General features: G+C 62.7%; 1 protein-coding gene across 1 annotated transcript in view; it reads right to left on the minus strand.

Moving 5' to 3' along the window:
• Positions 1-19,065, minus strand: part of Sorcs2 (sortilin-related VPS10 domain containing receptor 2) — a 150,077-nt gene that overhangs the window by 21,951 nt on the left and 109,061 nt on the right. Inside the window, exons 15-20 of the mRNA XM_013023893.1 lie at positions 16,000-16,179; positions 10,732-10,878; positions 6,953-7,055; positions 5,468-5,544; positions 3,076-3,167; positions 2,439-2,546 (exon numbers count right to left, since the gene is read on the minus strand). Of these exons, the coding sequence (XP_012879347.1) occupies positions 2,439-2,546; positions 3,076-3,167; positions 5,468-5,544; positions 6,953-7,055; positions 10,732-10,878; positions 16,000-16,179 (707 nt within the window). The remainder of the gene's footprint in view (positions 1-2,438; positions 2,547-3,075; positions 3,168-5,467; positions 5,545-6,952; positions 7,056-10,731; positions 10,879-15,999; positions 16,180-19,065) is intronic.

Genomic DNA, 19,065 nt, shown 5'->3' on the forward strand with positions numbered 1-19,065 from the left:
GCCGGGTGACAGGGCAGCTGTGGCTCCCGTGGTTCACACGCACGGCGGGCCGGCGTGGAGCCGGGTGACAGGGCAGCTGTGGCTCCCGTGGTTCACACACACGCACGGCCGGCGTGGGGCCGGGTGACAGGGCAGCTGTGGCTCCCGTGGTTCACACGCTCACACGGCTGGCGTGGAGCCGGGTGACAGGGCAGCTGTGGCTCCCGTGGTTCACACACACGCACGGCTGGCGTGGGGCCGGGTGACAGGGCAGCTGTGGCTCCCGTGGTTCACACGCACGCACGGCCGGCGTGGGGCCGGGTGACAGGGCAGCTGTGGCTCCCGTGGTTCACACGCACGCACGGCCGGCGTGGGGCCGGGTGACAGGGCAGCTGGCCGGCCGGTCATTCGCCCGGTGCCTGTCCTCACACAGATTTCCCCCAGCGACACCCGGTCCTCCCCTCCAGAGAGCGCTGGCATCTGGCCTACTGCAGATCCGTCCTCGCTCTCATTTCACAGAGGAAAACAGAGGCCGCGTCAGAGACACCCCAGCAGGGCAGCACCACGGGCCACCCAGAGGCATCTGCATGGAGCCTGCCTGGGCCTGGCAGGTCTGTCTGGGAGCCATGGTCAAGGCGGGCCGAGCGGGCACCCCAGCCTCCCGCTGGCCCCTGTCCTGAGCTCAGGCAGAGGAGGAAGCCTCTCCAGTCCTGCCGTGTGCCCATCCCCAGCCTCAGCCCACGCTGTAAGAAATATCCGTGATCTGGTGAAGCTGGGCACGCTCAGGGAGGCCAAGGAGCCCAGCGGCCGCTCTCCAGAGAGCAGGAGAACAGGCCGGCTCCCCAGCGTGGCCCGGGAGGGCAAGGTCACCTGGGGTGTGGCCCAAGGCCACCCAGCCCCGCACGGGGGACAGCTCCGAGGCCACACTGCTCTGGAAGGCAGTCGGCAGTGTGCGCCACGGAAGAACCGTGTCCCATCAACACGACGGTAAAGCCGGGCGCCGGCGGCTCAAACTGTCATCCCAGCTGCTCAGGAGGCTGAGATCTGAGGATCACTGTTCAAAGCCAGCCCAAGCAGGAAAGTCCGTGAAACTATCTCCAATAAACCACCAGAAAACTGGAAGTGGTGCTGTGGCTCCAGTGGTAGAGCGCTGGCCTTGAGCTGAAGAGTTAAGGGACAACGCCCAGGCCCTGAGTTCAAGCCCCACGACTGACATAAATAAATAAATAAATAAATAAATACAAACAAACAAATAAATAAAATGACTGTGACTAGCCTGGGCATGATCTGTGGGCTGGCATCATGGGGAAATGAGAGAGACAGATAGACAGACAGACAGAGACAGAGCTGGAGACAGAGCTGGAGGCGTGTTCTGAATGAGGGCTCCCACACAGGTAACTTTCACTGAGTGCCAGCCTGAGGCCGGCGGTCTTCTACAGTTTGGATTGTTTCTGTGCTGCCGGCATTGGAAGGCCGTTTGCAGACGGCTCTGTGAATAGCTCTGTGGGGACCGTTCTGAGGCCTTTAAGAAACCCACAACAGAGCATCACCTGGCTGTGAATTCAGCCATTATGGACGGAGCGGGCGAGAGCGGCGGGGGGAAATGAAGGACACAGCTGTGCCGGGGCCTCAGCCCTGGCCGTGCGACGGGGAGCGGGCAGAAGGGCTCGGCAGGACCTAGACACACACAGACCACGGCTATGCAGCGCGCTGGGCCCAAACACCCTGTGTCAGCGGGGGAAACTGAGGCCCGAGAGTCAGCTGACTTGCGTTACTGTGTGCAGTGAGGCCGGCATTGCTGGCAGCCCCCGCTCCCGTTCCCGCTCTGACGCAGGGGCCGGGCGGGCTCTGTCCTGTCCAGGCTGCAGTCGGAGCCCCGGGCACGGCCGGCCCAGCGGCCCTGGCAGCAAACCTCTGCCCTGACCTGTGACTTCAGTCCAGGCGACGCCCCTCCTCCTGCTCACCCTTTGACCTCCCAGGCTGGGGGCCCAGGCCTCCCCAGGGCAGGGGGGGGCAGCTGCAGGAGCAGCATTGTGGGCTCCTCTCCACGGGGGCAGCGCTGGCCTCCGGAAGCCCGAGACCGGCCTGCCCCAGCAGGTCCCCACGCCATGGCACACAGGAAGAGGCGCCGCATGGAACCGTGTCTGGCCAGCCTCTGGGGCTGGGTCCCGGCTCCTGGGCCTCTGGGGCTCTGACCAGTGGGCACTGCTGGTGTCAGGCAGGGGACGATCACTTACTGTCATCGGCAGCCTGACCGGTGCCAGGGGCAGCGGTCCAGAGCCCTCTGCCGGCCGTGGCTCTGCCCCTTGCACTGCAGGGATCCTGGGCAGGGCCTGGTGGCCCCCAGCAGGCTGCGGGGGGCCGGGGCGGGGCGTGAGGAGCCCCCAGCCCCAGGAGGAGGCCCCCACCTCAGAGCCCGGCGCTTCCCGCCCCCGCCCGCCGCAGGCCCGCACGCTCACGTCATGACCAGCGTCTCCTCGCCGGGCTCACTCAGCAGCCCGTCCACGAACACCGAGGTGCTGGTGAAGTTGTGCGTGCTCCAGGTGAGGCCCTCATCCACGCTGAACCTGTGTGCGAGGCGTGCAGTGTGAGGGGTGGGTGGCCGCCCCCCCTCCCCTGCCCAGGGGACTGGTCTCTGGGGCCAGTCCCACACCTGGCCCGTGCCAGGCCCCCAGCACCGCCAGGCAACCCCACCCGCCCAGCGCTGTCAGTCAGCCCGACGTGGGCCAGCTGCGGGCGTGGGCCAGTGCCGGCCTCCGGACCATGGGTGGCGTGGCGTCGTCATCGTCCCGTTCCTACAGCTCTTCCTGACTGAAGTGACGCTGGCTTCCGCCTCTGCCTCCCTCCCAACCCCACCTCCCCGCGGGCCTTTCTCCGGCTTCAGGCTGCTGTCAGAACTCCAGCCCGGCGTGCGCCACCGGCTCCCGGCCCGCCCCATTTTGCCCAGCCAGGCTGTAAGGACTGCCATGTGGTCTATATTGCCCACTGCCCACCTCCAGGACCAGGAATGGTTCTGGGGAGACCTGTGACCCCACAACCCCGCCCCAGCCCCCCCTGCTCCCGCCCCCCCGCCCCCCAACCCGCCCACTGCCTCACTTGAGGATCTTGAGGGGGATGGAGGTGTCCTTGATGGCCGCGATCACGCCGCCGTGGTCCAGGTAGAGGACGTGGTGCTCCTCCTCGAACACCTGCGGGCACAGCGGGGGCTGAACGCAGGCGGGCGGCCGGGGCCTCAGGGAGGGGCACGGCAGAGCCAGGCCTGGGCAGAGCTAGTCTGAGGGCCCGCCACACCCCTGAGCACCCCTCCTCCAGGAGGGCGGTGAGCAGCAACTCTTAGACCTGGACGTGAGGGAGAGATGCGTGGGAAACGGGGGTGGGGCTGGGTGGGAGGGACTCCCGTGTGGGATGCGGCCTGGAAGCGCGGGCGCTCCCCGGGGTAGAGACACTGGAGAAACACTGAGGCGCAAACTCCAGTCTGGCATGGGCACCACACAGGCGCAGGCTCCAGGGTGCCCTCTGACCCTGGGTGGGCGGGGCTGCCCTCACCGACCCTCATTTGCCCCTCCCCCTGTCCCCAGAGGACGCCCCCTGGGGGTTAGCTTCCTGCCTACCAGCACCCGGGGCTGGTGTGGTCCTTGCTCACGGCAGGATGCCAGGTGCCCCCTGCTCTTCAGTGGACATCAGGCCCCAGGCTGGATGCCACCTAATGTGGTACCGTGGGTCCTGGCCACACCACCGCCCCTCCCCGCTCGGCATGCCTCCTCTTCACGGCCTCTCAGGCCTGTGGCTCCATCGCAGAGCCTGGGCCCGGGCTGCGCCCACAGTCCTCCCGTCACCTCTGCCGAGAATGTGTGCCCAGGGCCCTGGGTGGAACCTGTGCCCCCCTTTCTGACCTGCGTGTGAGCCTTTAAGGCTCTGCTCCTCCCGGGGAGCCCCCTCCCTGCCCCCAGGGGCTGGCAGCTGGCTTTGGGCAGCTGGGGCAGAAGGGCAGTGCTCCGGAGCCTGGCCTCTCCCCGGATGGCCCTGGTGTGCTGAGCCCCAGGTCCCCCTGACAGGACTCTCAAGCTTGCTCTGTCCCCTCCTCCACACAGGACAAGTGACAGGGCCTGGCTGGCCTCTGCCCACAGACGGGTATCACCAAGCCACATCCGGGGATCCCGGAGAGGGAGCTGGGCTTTTGAGTCCACAACCCCGTGCCTCAGTGGGTCACCGGGCAGCGGGAGAGGAGACCCACACCCTGTTTCTGGGCAGCGTCTCCCTGCCTGTCTCCTCCCTCCCAAGGCCCCCCAGCCCCCTGGAGGTTCACATTTGCCATTCTGACTCTGCAGGGAGCTCTTGCTGCTCACGGTCTTGTGGGCCTGATGAGGCGGCTCTGTCCCGGGCCCCTCCTGTTCGGTGCCACCTGCTAGCACATCGCCACACATCCCTGTGCTTTTAGCTACTCTGTCATCCGCCTGGATATCTGCTCTTCCACTTCCTCCTCCTCTGGGTAGACGCAAAGACCCGGCATGGACCCCTCTGCCTGCCCCGATGTGCACATGTGCGTGCCCACACACACGCAGGTGCCGCGTCCTCTGCCACCTCAACCCCATCACCGGGCAGGGAGCGGAAAGGCCGGGCGCCCCACCCTGCCCCATCACCGGGCAGGGAGCGGAAAGGCCGGGCGCCAGCCTTGCAGTGTGCCAACCGCTCCTCCAGCATCACCCCAAGTTTGTAACCCCAGCAAGTTGCTCTGTGCACGTGGCCACCAGCGCACTTCATGATGGGTCCCTAAAAGTGAGCGTCTGGCTGCGTCTTCTGGCTGGGGCTCGGGGTTGATGGACAGACACGGCCTTTCCATACTTCAGATGTGCTTCGCCATGCGCAGTGAAGAGGAATGCTATGGTGAAATACACCTTTTGCCCTTTTCCAAATTCCTTGCACACTGTTAGGAAACTCAGGCCCCCACCGCGGCGGCCGTGCGCGCAGTGTGTTCGGCATTAGCCTGTGCGCACTGGACACACGCATGCGTGCGGGAGAGGCTGGCCTGGAACAGATGACCAGACCCTTCTCCCAGCATGCAAGAGCCATCCCAGGCTTCAACGTGCCATCAGGCCAACACCTGCACATCTCCCAGCATCCTGGGGCAGGCTCAGCATGACCCCCAGCCTCCTCTGCCCTGTGTCCTCCACTGTCCACCCATCCGCACCTGTGGGGACCAGAGGTCACCCGGGCCCCACCCTCTGGCCCTTGGGCCTCCTCCACCTCTGTGCCTTCCCTTGTCCCTTTCCTCTGGTGCCCTGGTGGCATGTCTGACCACAAAGCATGCCTTGGATCTGCAGTGCCCACCTGGCAGAGCCCTAGCTGCTAGGGGCCCCTGGTTGGCCATTGGGCTGGCAGGAAGGTAGGCCCCGCTTCTGTGAGTGGAGGGGTGACGGCCCGGATGCAGTTCCTGGAGCGCTGGTGGGTTGGGGGCGCAGCAGGGCCCAGGCCCCTCCCACCCCCTTACCTGCCGCCAGGTGCGCCCACAGTCCGACGTGATGTACATTTCCTCCTTGTACTCCACCAGCTGTGAGCCCAGGTTACCTGGACCAAAGGAAAGGGGGGCAGCTGCGTTCTTGGAGGGAGCTACCTTCTCCCTCCCCACCTTCACCGTGGGCAGAGTGAGGGGCCCTGCCTCCTGGGTATTTCCACGGCCAGAGCATGGCCTCCTCTTCTAACAGGGGCCTGCTGAAGCTGTGGGGCACAGCAAAGGCCAGCCCTTCCCCGGGAGCCAGACCCAGGGCTCCAGCTGTGGCTCAGGTTTAGAGGGAACTTGAGCCTTCACAGCTGCCTGGAAGAACACTCTGACAGGTCACAAGACAGGACAGTCACAGCCACCTTGGGAGCTGGTCTGGCCTGCCTGCTACAGTGCCCATCCACCAATCCATCCATCCACCATCCATCCATCCATCCATCATTCACCCATCCACCCACCAATCTATCCATCCATCTATCCACCAATCCATCCATCCATCCACCAAGCCATCCATCCATCTAATATATCTATCCATCCATCATCCATCCACCCACCAATCCATCCATCCATCCATCATCCATCCATCTATCCACCAATCCATCCATCCACCAATCCATCTATCCATCCATCTATCTATCCATCATTCATCCATCCACTCACCAATCTATCCATCCTTTCATTCACCAAACTATCCATCCACCAATCCATCCACCCACTACCCACTCATTCATCATCCATGCATTTGCCTACCAATCATCATTCATCCACCAACCCATACATCTCCCAATCCACTCATCCACCAATCCATCCATTACCCATCCATCTATCCATCCTTTCATTCGCCATTTCATCCATCCATCAACCATCCACCAATCCATCATCCATTCATCCATCTATCCACCAATCTATCCATCCATTCATCATCCATCCATCCACCAATCTATCCGTTACCCATCCATCTACCCACCAATCCATCCATCCACCAATCCATCTATCCATCCATCCATGCATCCACTCACCATCATCTATCCATCACCCATCTATCTATCCACCAACACATCCTTCCCACCCCTTGTCTCATTCCCTTCCTACCTCCCATCTTTCCCTCCTTTACTTTTTATTTCTTCCCTCCTTCCCTTCTTACCTCTCATCTTTCCTTCCTTTATTTCTGTGTTCTTCTTCCCTCCCAACCACCCCTCCACCATTCATGACTCCATTATCATCATCTACCTATCCATCCCTCCATCATCGATGGATTCATCCATCATCCATCCATCCACCCTTCCACCCTTCTACTCAGCCATCACATGCCTCCATCATACATTCACTGTATTTTCTTCTTCAGAATGTTCCAGAAGAGCTGAGGCTCATGGAAAGCCTGTGTTACGGCCCCTGCCAAACACACCATAGTCCCAAGTCCCTGGTGCTACTGGTCTTCAGCCTTGAGGAGGGAGCTCCTGCAGAGCGAGCACCCACCTGCACCCATGATGAGGCCGGGGGCGGTGTCCTTGGTGTGCACAGTGCCTGACACGTAGGGGCTGTCTGCCCAGCGCAGGTGCAGGTGCAGGTGGCACTCCGGCTGTGGGGGAGGGAAGGAAGTGTGGTTAGCACGTGGCAGGAATGGCCTTGGGAGATCAGATCCACCTCCGGGGTTCCAGGGCTGTGTTGCAGCAGTGGAGGAAGTGCGGGAAGTGGGTGCTGGGGCTGACCGTGGCTTGAAGGGTGGCAAGGATGGGCGTGGCCCCAGCAGATACTCTTGGGCATCCTGGGGCGGTGGGAGTGGCGTGGGGGCCAGCAAGGCACCCCAGGCTAGGCCAGTTCTCTACTCTAGAATGGAGACCCCCTGCATCTGGGGGGAGGGCCTCCATCTCTAGGGAGCTTCCTATGGCCTGGGTCTCCACAAGGGGGACTTCTTTTTTTTTTTTTTTGTCGGTCGTGGGGCTTGAACTCTGGGCCTGGGCGCTGTCCCTCAGCTCTTAACCCAAAGCGAGCGCTCTACCACTTGAGCTACAGTGCCACTTCCGGTTTTCTGGTGGTTTATTGGAGATAGGAGTCTCATGGTCTCTCCTGCCCTGGCTGGCTTTGAACCTCGATCCTCAGATCTCAGCCTCCTGAGTAGCTAGGATTACAGGCGTGAGCCACCAGCGCCCGGCTTACAAGGGGGACTTCTTACGATGGCCCCACATGTAGGGGTGAGCCAAGGTATGTGATTGCTAGAACCTACAAAGCTCACACTAACTCCATCCACATCTGTCCATGTACTCATCCATCCATCTTCTCATGAACCTATCCCTTCATCTACACACCTGCTAATCCATCCACCCACCCATCCATCCATGCATGTATCTGTCTGTCCATGCATCCATCCACTAACCTACCTACTCATCCATCTGTCCTCTTCCATCTATCCATCCATGAGTCCATCCACGAGCCTACCTACTCACCTATTTACTCATCCATACATCCATCTATCCATCCACAAATCCATCCATCCATCCATCCACCAATCTATCCATCTATGCATCCATCCATCTACCCATGCATCCACCTCATGTATCCATTCATTTATCTATCTGTCAACTTACTTATCCATCCATCCATCCATCCGTTCATCCCATCCATCCATCCGTCCATCTATCCACCCAGGACTTTATTAAAGGGGGTCGGGGTATAGCTCAGTGGTAGAGCACTTCTCTACTGTGTATGAGGCCCTGGATTCTATTCTCAGAGCTACAAAGGACAGAGAAAGGCATTTGCTCAGTTGCACCTTCGTGGGGGCCTTGGATGTGTCCAGCAGTCCCTGTCGGAGTAAAGTTGGTTGCCCATGAGCCACTACCTCTCTTTCAGGGAGGAGAAAGCCCCAAGGACTAGCTCTGGAGGCCCCACCAGCAGACTGGACCCTTGGAGGAGAGGCTCTGAGGGAGGCCCCCTGTCTGCAGGAGGAGTGGCCTGACCCGCCCTGGTGGGATGGTGGAGGCTCCATGCAGCGGGCGTCTGGATGCCGTGCCTATGGCACAGCCCTGTTTGGTGGCCTGACTCCCCTGGAGGGCCAGGGGCAGCCTGCAGTGCCAAGACCATGGCTGGTCTCCTCGCCTGCTCCTGGCAGGCCAGGCTCCCCCTGGGTGGAGATGGAGGGGCGTCTGAGGCTGCCTGGGTGAGGGGGAGACGCGAGGGCTGGAGACGCATGGGCCGCAGCTGCCCAGGCAGAGGAACTCGGGCATCTGTCGGCTCGGCGGGTGGTGGGGCATCCGGTGAGCCCCACGCAGCCCTGGGCTTCCCTTCCTTGCACGTTCCCCACACAGGGCTGCAGTGTCTGGCTCCTCTCCCCAAAGGTGAAGGTCGGAGGGGCTCCCCGGCCACCCGGACCCCACCTCTTCACCCGTCTTCACCTCTCCCCTAGATCTCCACAGGCAGCGGAGAATCCTGGATGGCTAGAAAGCCTTTTCCATGGGAGATTCGCCATGCTAGAACACTCATGGAGCACTGGACTGTGGAAATGACCCCATTTCACTGTTGCTGGAAAGAGCTGCCCCCCACAGTGCCAGCCAGGGGAAGATTCTTGATCCAAGAACAAGAGCAAACCTAGGCCAGCCCCGGGGCCCAGGGACAACTTCAGGGCGTGAGCTGGTTGGGCGGGGCTGATGGCCGTCCCGCCTGGGCTATGACAGTCCACCGCTTTGCTCCGAACACATTCCCAATTATTCTGGCGTGAGCAGGAGCCCTCGGTGAGGAGCAAGCCCTCTGGGCAGTTTGTCCTCCACGCCCCGGGAGTGGGCAGCTGGCCTGTCCATTCATTTTCCTGCTCTGTGAGCGTGTGCACGCTCTGGCCTGTGTGTGCACACACCTGTGTGTGACGGTAGTGGGGCGTGAACTCGTGGCCTTGAACTCTCATTTGTTTTTTGTTTTTTCACTCAAGGCTGGCACTCTACCACTGAGCCACGTCTGCCATGTCCAGCTTTTGGTGGGTAATCGGAGGTGAGAGTCTCATGGACTTTCCTGCCCAGGCTGGCTTCACACGCTGATCCTCAGACCTTAGTGCCTGGCAGGAATTCTCCTGCTCTTGGACGCACCCCGGGCCGTGCAGGCAGGAAGTGCTGGAGTTCCCAGCTGAGACGCCAGTGGGTGTCCTTGGTGGTCCACGGGCTCATGGGGTAGTTCATTCTCCACGTCCTCCATGCTCCCTGGGGCGCTCTGTGCGCTGCCCGGGCACCACGCTCCTGGCTTTGCTCCTCTGATTAGTTTAAGGCTGGGACATAAATCTCACAAAGGTTATCTCTTCACTGAGCTGTGTAATCACAGACAAGAAGCTATTCTTTGCAAAAATTTGCTTTGACAGATTAATGTGGCTTAACTTTCCTGATGATGATACAAAAATTAGCCCTTTCGCAGAAAATCTGGTCCTGGGTGGCATTTTGAAATCGGCAGGTGATTGAGTTTCCAGGCGGGTGGGTAAACATCGGGGCCCTGCCATCTCCACGGGCCGGTCCCGTGCAGAGCTGAGCGTGGCAGGGGTGAGGAGTGGGGGCACAGCCAGGGCTCAGAGAGCGAGCTGGGCCCTGCTGCCTTAAAGCCAGCCGCAGCCGCTGTCAGGGCCAGCCAGGGCCTGATGTAGATGCGGGAGGGACCAGTCCTGCCGTGGTGGTTTTGGCATCGGAGAAGCCCAGACTGTGGCCGGCAGGGTTTGGTGCTGGGCAGGTTCACATCAACTCAGGGACTCCTGTCCTGTTCATTCTGTATGTGAGCAGCTAGGCCCGAGCCTGGCCAGTGTGTGTGTGTGTATGCACGCATGCGTGTATGTGTGTGTGTGTGTGCGCACGCCTACACACACACTGCTCACACCCCCATATACCATGTGTACACACACACATACCCTACACACCACACATACACACACCATGCACACACACAGAGGCTGGTGTGTATTTGTTGGAGAACACTGGGGTTGGAGGGGAGGAGGAGGAACCAACAGAGCCGAGGCCCGCCTGCTGGGGTGGGCGCTCCCACACATGGGGCCACTGCAGCCACGGCCGCCGAGCACCGAGCTGAGAAGGCTCCCGCTGTGCGGCCGGCTGAGCACACAGCAGCCGGGCTTGCCCATGGCCGGGACCCGCTTTCCTGCCCTCTCTGGTCCCCTCCACCTGCTCCGTGGCACGGGCCGCCCTGGGTCCTGCATGGAGCCCGGCGGTCGTCCCGGGCAGTGTCCGGGGGTGGCCCCCCCCACGGCTGGCGCTGTGCGGCGGGGGCAGGGCACCTACCGGCTGGCAGTTGGTGGGTCTCCCGTTCATGTCGGTGCTGGGCGGCCTCAGGTAGTCCCAGTCTCGGCCCTTGTTGTAGGTGATGAGCGTTGTCACCTTGCCATCAACCTTCTGGTTTGCCAGGAAGACTCCTTTCACCCCTCGGACCTGTGACCAGCACAAGGAGGGCAGAGCGGCCTGAGTGACCCGAGGCCCGCGTCCCTCCTCCCCACGCCCCCCCCACACCCCACTGCCCGGCCTCCCCTCAGGGCAGGGGATGGAGGCCCGGGCACGGCCTCCCACAGGAGCCCGGACCTCTGTGCGGCTGGCTCCGCCATCCCAGGGCCTGGCCGTCCGATGAGGAGAAAGCCCTCCTCCCCGCTGCCTCCCTGGCCTCTGCTGCCAGCCGCGGCTCAGCTCCTTCCCACGTGCGGCCCGGGCTTCCCACGGAAGCCTCTCAGCTCACTTCCCCCAGGAAACCCCCAAGGAGAGGGATGGGGCCGCTCACCCAGCCTGCCCTGGCCAGGGCCCCCACTGCCTTCAGGGCTCGCTTTCTCCAGGAAGGGCCGAGGCCCGAGGGACGCGTGCAGCCCGAGGCCTTCTGCACGCTGTGTTTGGCAGAGGACCCAGACCTGAGTGCCCTGAAGCCACCGTGAGGCCGACAGGCACAGGACGGGCCTCTCCCATCCCCGTCCCCGGGGAGACGCTGTGTCTGCCCCTCTGAACACGGCATGGCATGGCTTCTTCCAAAATGGCTCAGGAAACCGGGCACACAGGGTTGTGCGGTCACACAAAACGTCCTAGCTGAAGATGACGGACGGTAAAGCTCAGAGAAACGCTGCCAAGTTACGAGCACTCCTGTGGAGGGCACTGGGATGAACGAGCACCTCCCGCTCGAGTCTCACAGCTCTGCAAAGCCCATGATGTCTGTCCCGCTGTACAGGACTTGCAAGGGCAAGAGGCGGACAGCAGACCAGTGATGTGCTGGCCGAGAGGAGGGCAGGTGGACAGACAGACGGATAGGTGGGTAGATAGGTGGGTGGGTGAATGAATGGGTTGAGGGGTGGCTAGATAATAGATTGATGCAGGTATGTATGTGCATATCTGTGTATATTTGTATGTGTAGACAGCGGACGGATGAATAGATGGATGATGGGTAAATGATAGGTAAACAGATGAGTGGTGGATGGTGGGTAGGTGGATGAATGGGTGAGGTATAAGGTGTGAATAGGGGTGGATGGATGGGTGAGTAGAAAGGTGAATATCTGGGTGGGGAGATGGTTGGATGGACAGATGAAGAGATAATGGATGGATAATAAATAGATGAGTGGATAGGTTGATGGATGGATGGATGGAGGAATGGCTGGATGGAGGGATGGATGAGTGGATGGATGGATAGGTAGGTAGGTGGATGGCTGGATGGAGGGATGGATGAGTGGATGGATGGATAGGTAGGTAGGTGGATGGCTGGATGGAGGAATGAATAGGTGGATAGGTAGGTAGAGTTGGATGGACGGAGGGATGGATGGATGGGTGGATGGGTAGGTGGATGGATGGAGGGATGGATGAATGGGTAGATGGGTAGGTGGATGGGTGGATAGGTAGGTAGAGAGTTGGATGGATGGAGGGATGGATGGATGGGTGGATGGGTAGGTGGATGGATGGAGGGACGGTGTATTATTTTCCTGTTAATGTGTAACAAAGCCACCATTTTACAGCTCTAGAGATCAGCAGCATGACCAGGTCTCTGAGTGAACATCAAGGGTCAGAAAGTTCGTGTTCCTCTCTGGAGGTTGTTGGGGAGAATGTATTTCCTTCCTTCTTCCAGCTTCTTGAAGCTGTTTGTGTTCTTTGACTTCTAGACCCTTCCCTTTACCTCTGGGGCTGCGCCCAGCTTTTCCTACCCCCTCATACTTGTCCTCTCTCTGGCCCTCTTCTTCTGCTCCCTCTAGCGCTGCCGGGACCTCCAGAACCCCAGGGGTTCTTCAGACTTCCAGGCAACCTCCCCATCTGCCTGCTGGTGCCCCAGTCGCGCCACAGCCATGTCCCCCGTCAGGTGGTGCTGCACACAGACTGGTTCTGTGGTCATTTCTGAGGGGACATCATTCTGCTTAGCAAGTCTCCCCAACCCCCAAAGATGCCCACAAGTCCCCCCTGCCCCATTCTAAGGTCCCCCACGGCCCCATCTCATGACAGCATTATTTCGGGACGGATCAAGTCCCCTCTACATGTCCTCAGCTCAGAGTTCCACAGCTCACAGCTGAACTGCTCCGAGGGGTCACCTGTGAGCTGTGGAACCAGGGATCAATCGTCTGCTTCCAGGACAGAACGCTGGGCCAGGCGTTCACAGGGGACGCGTTACAGAGCTTGGCGGCAGTGGGAAGCCAGAATGGCGTGTTCCTGAGCCGATTTTACAACCCAGCCAGGAAGGGGGAGGTCTGGAGACGTGGGGACGATGCTGTGGACGTGGCCGCCCTGCGGTCCTCGTGAAGGGCAGCTGCGTGCTTGTGCGTCCGCTTTCTGCCCACAGAACCTGGGGACCTCACTGCCTTTTCCTGTGCCATGCTCTCTCCCCCTCACTGCACACGGGCGGTGCTTTGTGGGCTGAATCTCACGTGCGGAAGCTGTCCCGCGCGACGTTGTGACTTCAGCTGAGATTACTGAGAGGGAAACACACACGACCCACAGCCGGAGAGCTTTCTGCGTGACCGCGGGTTCTGAGGGCTGAGTCTCTGAGGTTTAAGCAAAGGTGATTTCATTAGTGCCTCTCCCTGACAGGGAACATCCTAATTTTAGCATCCTTTGTGATTGGCCAGGCCGGGGCTTTCCACACAAAGCGCCCCGATGCCTTGCTGTGCCGCACGCAGTTCTCTCTTCTCTCCTTTCATCTGCGCAGCGGGCAGGGGCCGGGCCCTGCTGTCAGCACTGTCCCAGCCCACTGCCCTCCGGAGGGCTGGAGCTGCTCCCCGCCACGCAGACACGGAGGGCCTGGCCGTGGCCTGTGGCACGTCCTCGCTTCCCGCCGCCAGCCTCGCCCACGGCAGCCTCTGTGCCCCCGTGCGCTCACCAGCTCGCCAGGCCGTCCAGCACCGTCCAATCACACATCCGCCAAGGCCAAGATCAACTCCACAGCCACAGAGTCACAGGCAGCAGCGGCGTCCTCCTGGGCCCCACATCTGTCAGCATTCTGCCATGTGTCAGGGGCACACACACACACACACACACACTTGTTCTCTTGTTGTGTAGGTCCGACATGCATCCCACTGGCTGGGTGTCCACACAGCTGGGGCACTGGAGGCTCCGTTCCCAGCCTCTTCTATCTTCTAGGCCCCTCTGGTTTGGGTCTCCTTCCTCAGTTGCAGGCCTGGGTCTCCAGGTTCCCTGGGGCCGCACTGGGGCTCTGATCCACAGGGCAGCTGTGACAGTGACTTCAGACCTGGCTCAGGGACTGGCTTGGACTGTGCACTGGACGCTGTGGGGCCGGCCAAGGTGGGCAGCGCCGGCCGCAGGGCCCCTGCACCATGGATGGGGGCTCTCAGGACACGGAAAGCTCCGTGGACAGAGCCTGCGTGGGTCCGGGTGCACCTCAGTGCTTGTCCCTCTGTTCCTGTGGCGGTCACAGCCTCAGACACTACAATCCACACCATAAAGATCAAATGGACAGAAAGAAGATAACGGGGCCCATGGATGGGACCCCAACAAGGCCGGCAGGTGAGAGGACCTGGCACCCGTAGGAAGGCTGGGCCCCTCAGTGCCGGGTGGGGACGCTGGCTCCCATCTGGGCTGGGGCACATAGTGCACCCCCGGGGTTCGCTCCAGCCAGAACGGCGGCCTCTGTCTGGACCGGTCTCCATGGAAACACCTGGCCGTGAGTCACGGCCACCTCTCATGTCCCAGGGAACACAGGAGAGTCTTCAGTGGACTGGGTCCCCACCCACGTGGCAGTGTGGTTGGAGCCGTGAGCGGCGTGTGCTTGGAACACTTCCACGCATGGGTGTCTTGGAGCCTTCCACATTTCCTCTCTCGGAGGCCGGTCCCCGCCCGGCGCCCCCCCCCCACTGTCCACTGACACCACTCCGCCATGGCTCCGCCCCTCGGTGGCTGCTCCCCTCCCGTCTCGGGTCAGGACCCTTGCTGCGGGCGCCCGGCTCCCTGAGTGCCCGCCGGCCCTGCCTGTCCTCTGCCCTTTTCCACACCAGCTCCGCACGGGGTCTGGGTAGGAGGGTGTGTGCGTTAGGCCAGGCGTGCCCACGGTGCGTGTGTCACAGAGAGCCGTGGGCAGAGCAGAGCGGGCACCGTCGCCACCCCGGGCCCCAGGCCTCGGCGTCCCCCGCCCACTGTGCTCTCCCTCGAGCCGCAGCCGGCACCTGTGCTGCCAGGTCACCCCCTGTCCACGGGGCCTCCGCGGACACGGGCCCGGCGGGGGGGCAGGGGGAGGGGAGAGGCCTCACCATCCAGCACCTGTGACCAAGGCCCGCACAGGGTGGCGCTGTGGGCACTGCACTGGCCCAGGGCTTTCCAAGTGGGCAGAGGGCAGAGGGCAGAGGGCAGAGGCGAGCGACAGACAGATGGTCAAGATGCGGCCAAGCCGGGAGCAGGCTGGCTGGCTCTGCTTTCCCGGCTTAGCCGTGTGAGCCACAGCAAAGAGAGGGCGAGGGTGCCCGGCATCCAGGCATGGCAGGCGTTTGGCGGGTGTGGAATGAACCCTGTGGCTGTTAAGGGCACAAGCCGGGGGTACTGCTGCCCGGAGGAGCTCAGGGTGGCTAATGTAAGAACCACTTCTGCTGGGCACCGGTGGCTCCCGCCTGTCATCCTAGCTACCCTGGAGGCTGAGATCTGAGGATCAGGGTTCAAAGCCAGCCTGGGCAGGAAAGTCTGTGATACTCTTATCTCCGATGAACCACCAGAAAACTGGAAGTGGCGCTGTAGCTCAAGTGGTAGGGTGCTCGCCTTGAGCTGAAGAGCTGAGGGACGGCGCCCAGGCCCTGTGTTCACACCGCATGACCGACCAAAACAAAGAACCCATGTCTGCAAAAGTGACCACCAGAAACACTGCCTCTTCCCATCACAGCAGTGTGCGCCCCCACAGTTCATGCCAGAAGAGAGGTTCTCCCTCGGAAGTCATCCGCCACACCTGCCCTGGCCCACAAAGCTAAGGGTCAGTCCCTCTGCAGGGGGCGGGGCGGAGGGCGGGCAGGACAGGATGGGGCGGGGTTTGGGGTGGGGCGGGGCGGAGGGCGGGCAGGACAGGATGGGGCGGGGCTCGGGGCGGGGCCGCGGCGTGCGCACCTCCAGGATGTCAATGACCATGCTCTCCTCCGCCTGCCGCGAGCTGCGCACGTGCTCCAGCACCAGGGAGTAGTGCACGCCGCGCGGGTCCGACTGGTACAGGTTGTAGGTGTCGGCCTGGTTCCACTCCTGCACCGCCACGAACACCTGGTTCTCGTCCGTGCTGATGATCTGCAGGTCCTGCGGGGAGGGCGGCGTCAGGGGGCCGGGGCAAGGTGCGGCCTCCCCCGGAGAGGCCTCCCGTGCATGGCCTCCCCGGTGCAGCCTCCCCCTGGAGAGGCTCCCCTGCGCAGTCTCCCCCTGGAGGGGCCTCCCGTGCATGGCCTCCCCTGTGCGGCCTCCCCCTGGAGAGGCCTCCCCTGCGCAGCCTCCCCCTGGAGGGGCCTCCCTGCGCAGTCTCCCCCTGGAGAGGCCTCCTGTGCATGGCCTCCCCTGTGCGGCCTCCCCCTGGAGAGGCCTCCCCTGCGCAGCCTCCCCCTGGAGGGGCCTCCCGTGCATGGCCTCCCCTGTGCGGCCTCCCCCTGGAGAGGCCTCCCCTGCGCAGTCTCCCCCTGGAGGGGCCTCCCGTGCATGGCCTCCCCTGTGCGGCCTCCCCCTGGAGGGGCTCCCCTGCGCAGTCTCCCCCTGGAGGGGCCTCCTGTGCATGGCCTCCCCTGTGCGGCCTCCCCCTGGAGAGGCCTCCTGTGCATGGCCTCCCCTGTGCGGCCTCCCCCTGGAGAGGCCTCCCCTGCGCAGCCTCCCCCTGGGGGGGCCTCCCGTGCATGGCCTCCCCGGTGCAGCCTCCCCTGCGTGGCCTCCCCCTGGAGAGGCCTCCCCGGTGCAGCCTCCCCTGGCATGGCCTCCCCCTGGCAGTGCAGCCTCCCCTGGGTGGCTTCCTCCTGGCAGCTTCCTCCTGGCGTGGCCTCCCCCTGGCGTGGCCTCCCCCTGGCGGTGCAGCCTCCCCGTGGGCAGCTTCCCCTGGGCGGCCTCCCCTGGGCAGTCTCCCCCCGTATGGCCTCCCTCTGGCAGGGCTTCTCCTGGGTGGGCTCCCCCTGGTGTGGCCTTCCCTCAGTGTACACAGCCTCCCCCTGGCAGCCTCCCCTGGGTAGCCTTCCCCCTGGGTGGCCTCCCCCGGTGCAGCCTCTGCTCAGCGCACAGGGCCCATGGCTGGAGACAGGCCCCTCCACCCTGCTCCGTTTTACAGCTCTGCCCAGGGTGTTGCTCATCCCTCTACCCAGCCCTCTCTCGTCCATCGGTTCTGCCCGCCCGGGGGGTTCTGGGGCCCAGGTGGCCACTGGGGCCTGGTGGATGCTGAGGTGGACGTGCGTGTGCTCACTCACCAGGCTCCTGCCCAAGCTGGACCCTGCCCTGCACCCCAGCGTGCAGAAGGCCAGCCCCCCCCCACTTCCTCCTCCATCTGCAGCTTCCTGACCTGGTACCCGGCTCCCTCCCCTGCCTCGTCCAGGCAGAGGCTCCCAGCCTCGCTCTCCCCCTCTGGGGCCAAGCCAGGTGCGTGGGCTCAGTCTCAGCTCCACATTTCATGTCCAGAAAACGTAAAGCATGAGCGCACTGGGAAGAGAAGGAGGCCTGGCAGAGGGTGGAGCCTCTGGCCTCCTCCTTCCTGCCTCTTGCTCTCAGGCTTGGGCTGTGGGAACAGCTGACCGGGGTCTGAGCAGGCCTGCAGCCGGCCCCGCCGTGGGCACGCTTTGTGCTCCTGGCACTGCCGGTCCAGCCGGGCGGAGGGGACTCGGCGGCCCCGGGGCCAGCGCTTCCGAGAGGCCTGGACCCGTGCTGTGTGTTCAGATCTCTTCACAGAGAAGCCGGGCCAGGTTGTGCCATGTGCACGGTGCACACCCAGCTCAGAGGCCTCCCCAGTCACACAAGCCGGGTCCCCGTCTGCAGGGACGGGTCGGACGCAGCGGGAGCGTGGGATCAGGAAGGTGACGGGGCACTAGCCGGCTGTGCCCGCCCAAGATGGGGCCTGCGGGGAGCACCCTGCGGGAGCAGGCCGGTCTGCACACTCGCTGCCCACCCGCCCCTCCCAGACCTCCCCGTCGGAGCCACGGCCCGCGGTCACCGCCTGCGGTCACCCCAGCTCGCAGACAGCCGCAGCGGATGGCGGGAAACGAAGCCGTGTCACCCGTCACCAGAGGGGCGCGGGGCGCGCCTGGAGGGCAGGACCCCGCCTTTATGGCAGCCAATCCCCGTCCCCTGTCAATGGTCACACAGCCAGGTAAGAAACACTTCCCACAACCTGAGAACAAACGCAAACAGTGATTTGGAGCTGTGGCTGCCGCCTGCAGGGACCCGCGTTACCATGTGGGAACGCGCGTGTCTGGCTCTGCCCTGCAGTTTGTAACTGTGGTGGGGGGGGTCCCTCTGCCGTGAACACGATGCACAAACACCGCTTTTAGTGACTGCACGATTCGCCGCAGTGACCCAGACATGTTCCACCAAGTCCTTCCCGTGAGCAGATGTGAATCTCTAGTCCCAATGTGCCTCGGCCTGTTTGCTAGCGTGGGTTCTGTGGGGACAGTCGCAGCGCTGGAGGCCACAGTGGCTGGGAAAGCATTCTTCCAGGCTGTGGAGTCACTGTCCTGAGAGACGGGGTCAGCCCCCCCGCCCCCCACCCAGCGGGACGGGGGCTCCGGGTCCCCAGCTGTGCAAGGGGCACAGTGTATGGCCTGTGCAAAACCCTCACTGCCTAGAGAGCTGTGACACACAACGCAGCTTCTGCCAAACAGGCACAGCGTTCACTTTCTGCGTTTTCCTGTGTGTGCACGTGCCTGTGTGTGTACGTGTCTTTGCGCATGCGCGCATGGCTGCTCCCAGGGCATGAACTCGGCCTGGCGCTGTCTCTGAGCATTTTTGGACAGAGTTCCTGTGGGTGTCCCGCTGGGGAGCAGGCCGCCGGGAGGCCTGGCCAGGTCACTGCCTGCAGATAGGGGGGACTGGCAGAAAGGGGAGACTTGTGGGGGAGGTCAGTGGGGAGGAGGTCAGTGGGGGAGGTCCGGGGGTCAGTGGGGGGGAGGTCAGTGGGGGGTCAATAGAGGGAGGTTGATAGGGGAAGTTCAGTGGGGGGGAGGC

Source organism: Dipodomys ordii, unplaced genomic scaffold (genome assembly GCF_000151885.1).
Source record: "Dipodomys ordii isolate 6190 unplaced genomic scaffold, Dord_2.0 Scaffold71, whole genome shotgun sequence".
Taxonomy (NCBI): Eukaryota; Metazoa; Chordata; class Mammalia; order Rodentia; family Heteromyidae; genus Dipodomys; species Dipodomys ordii.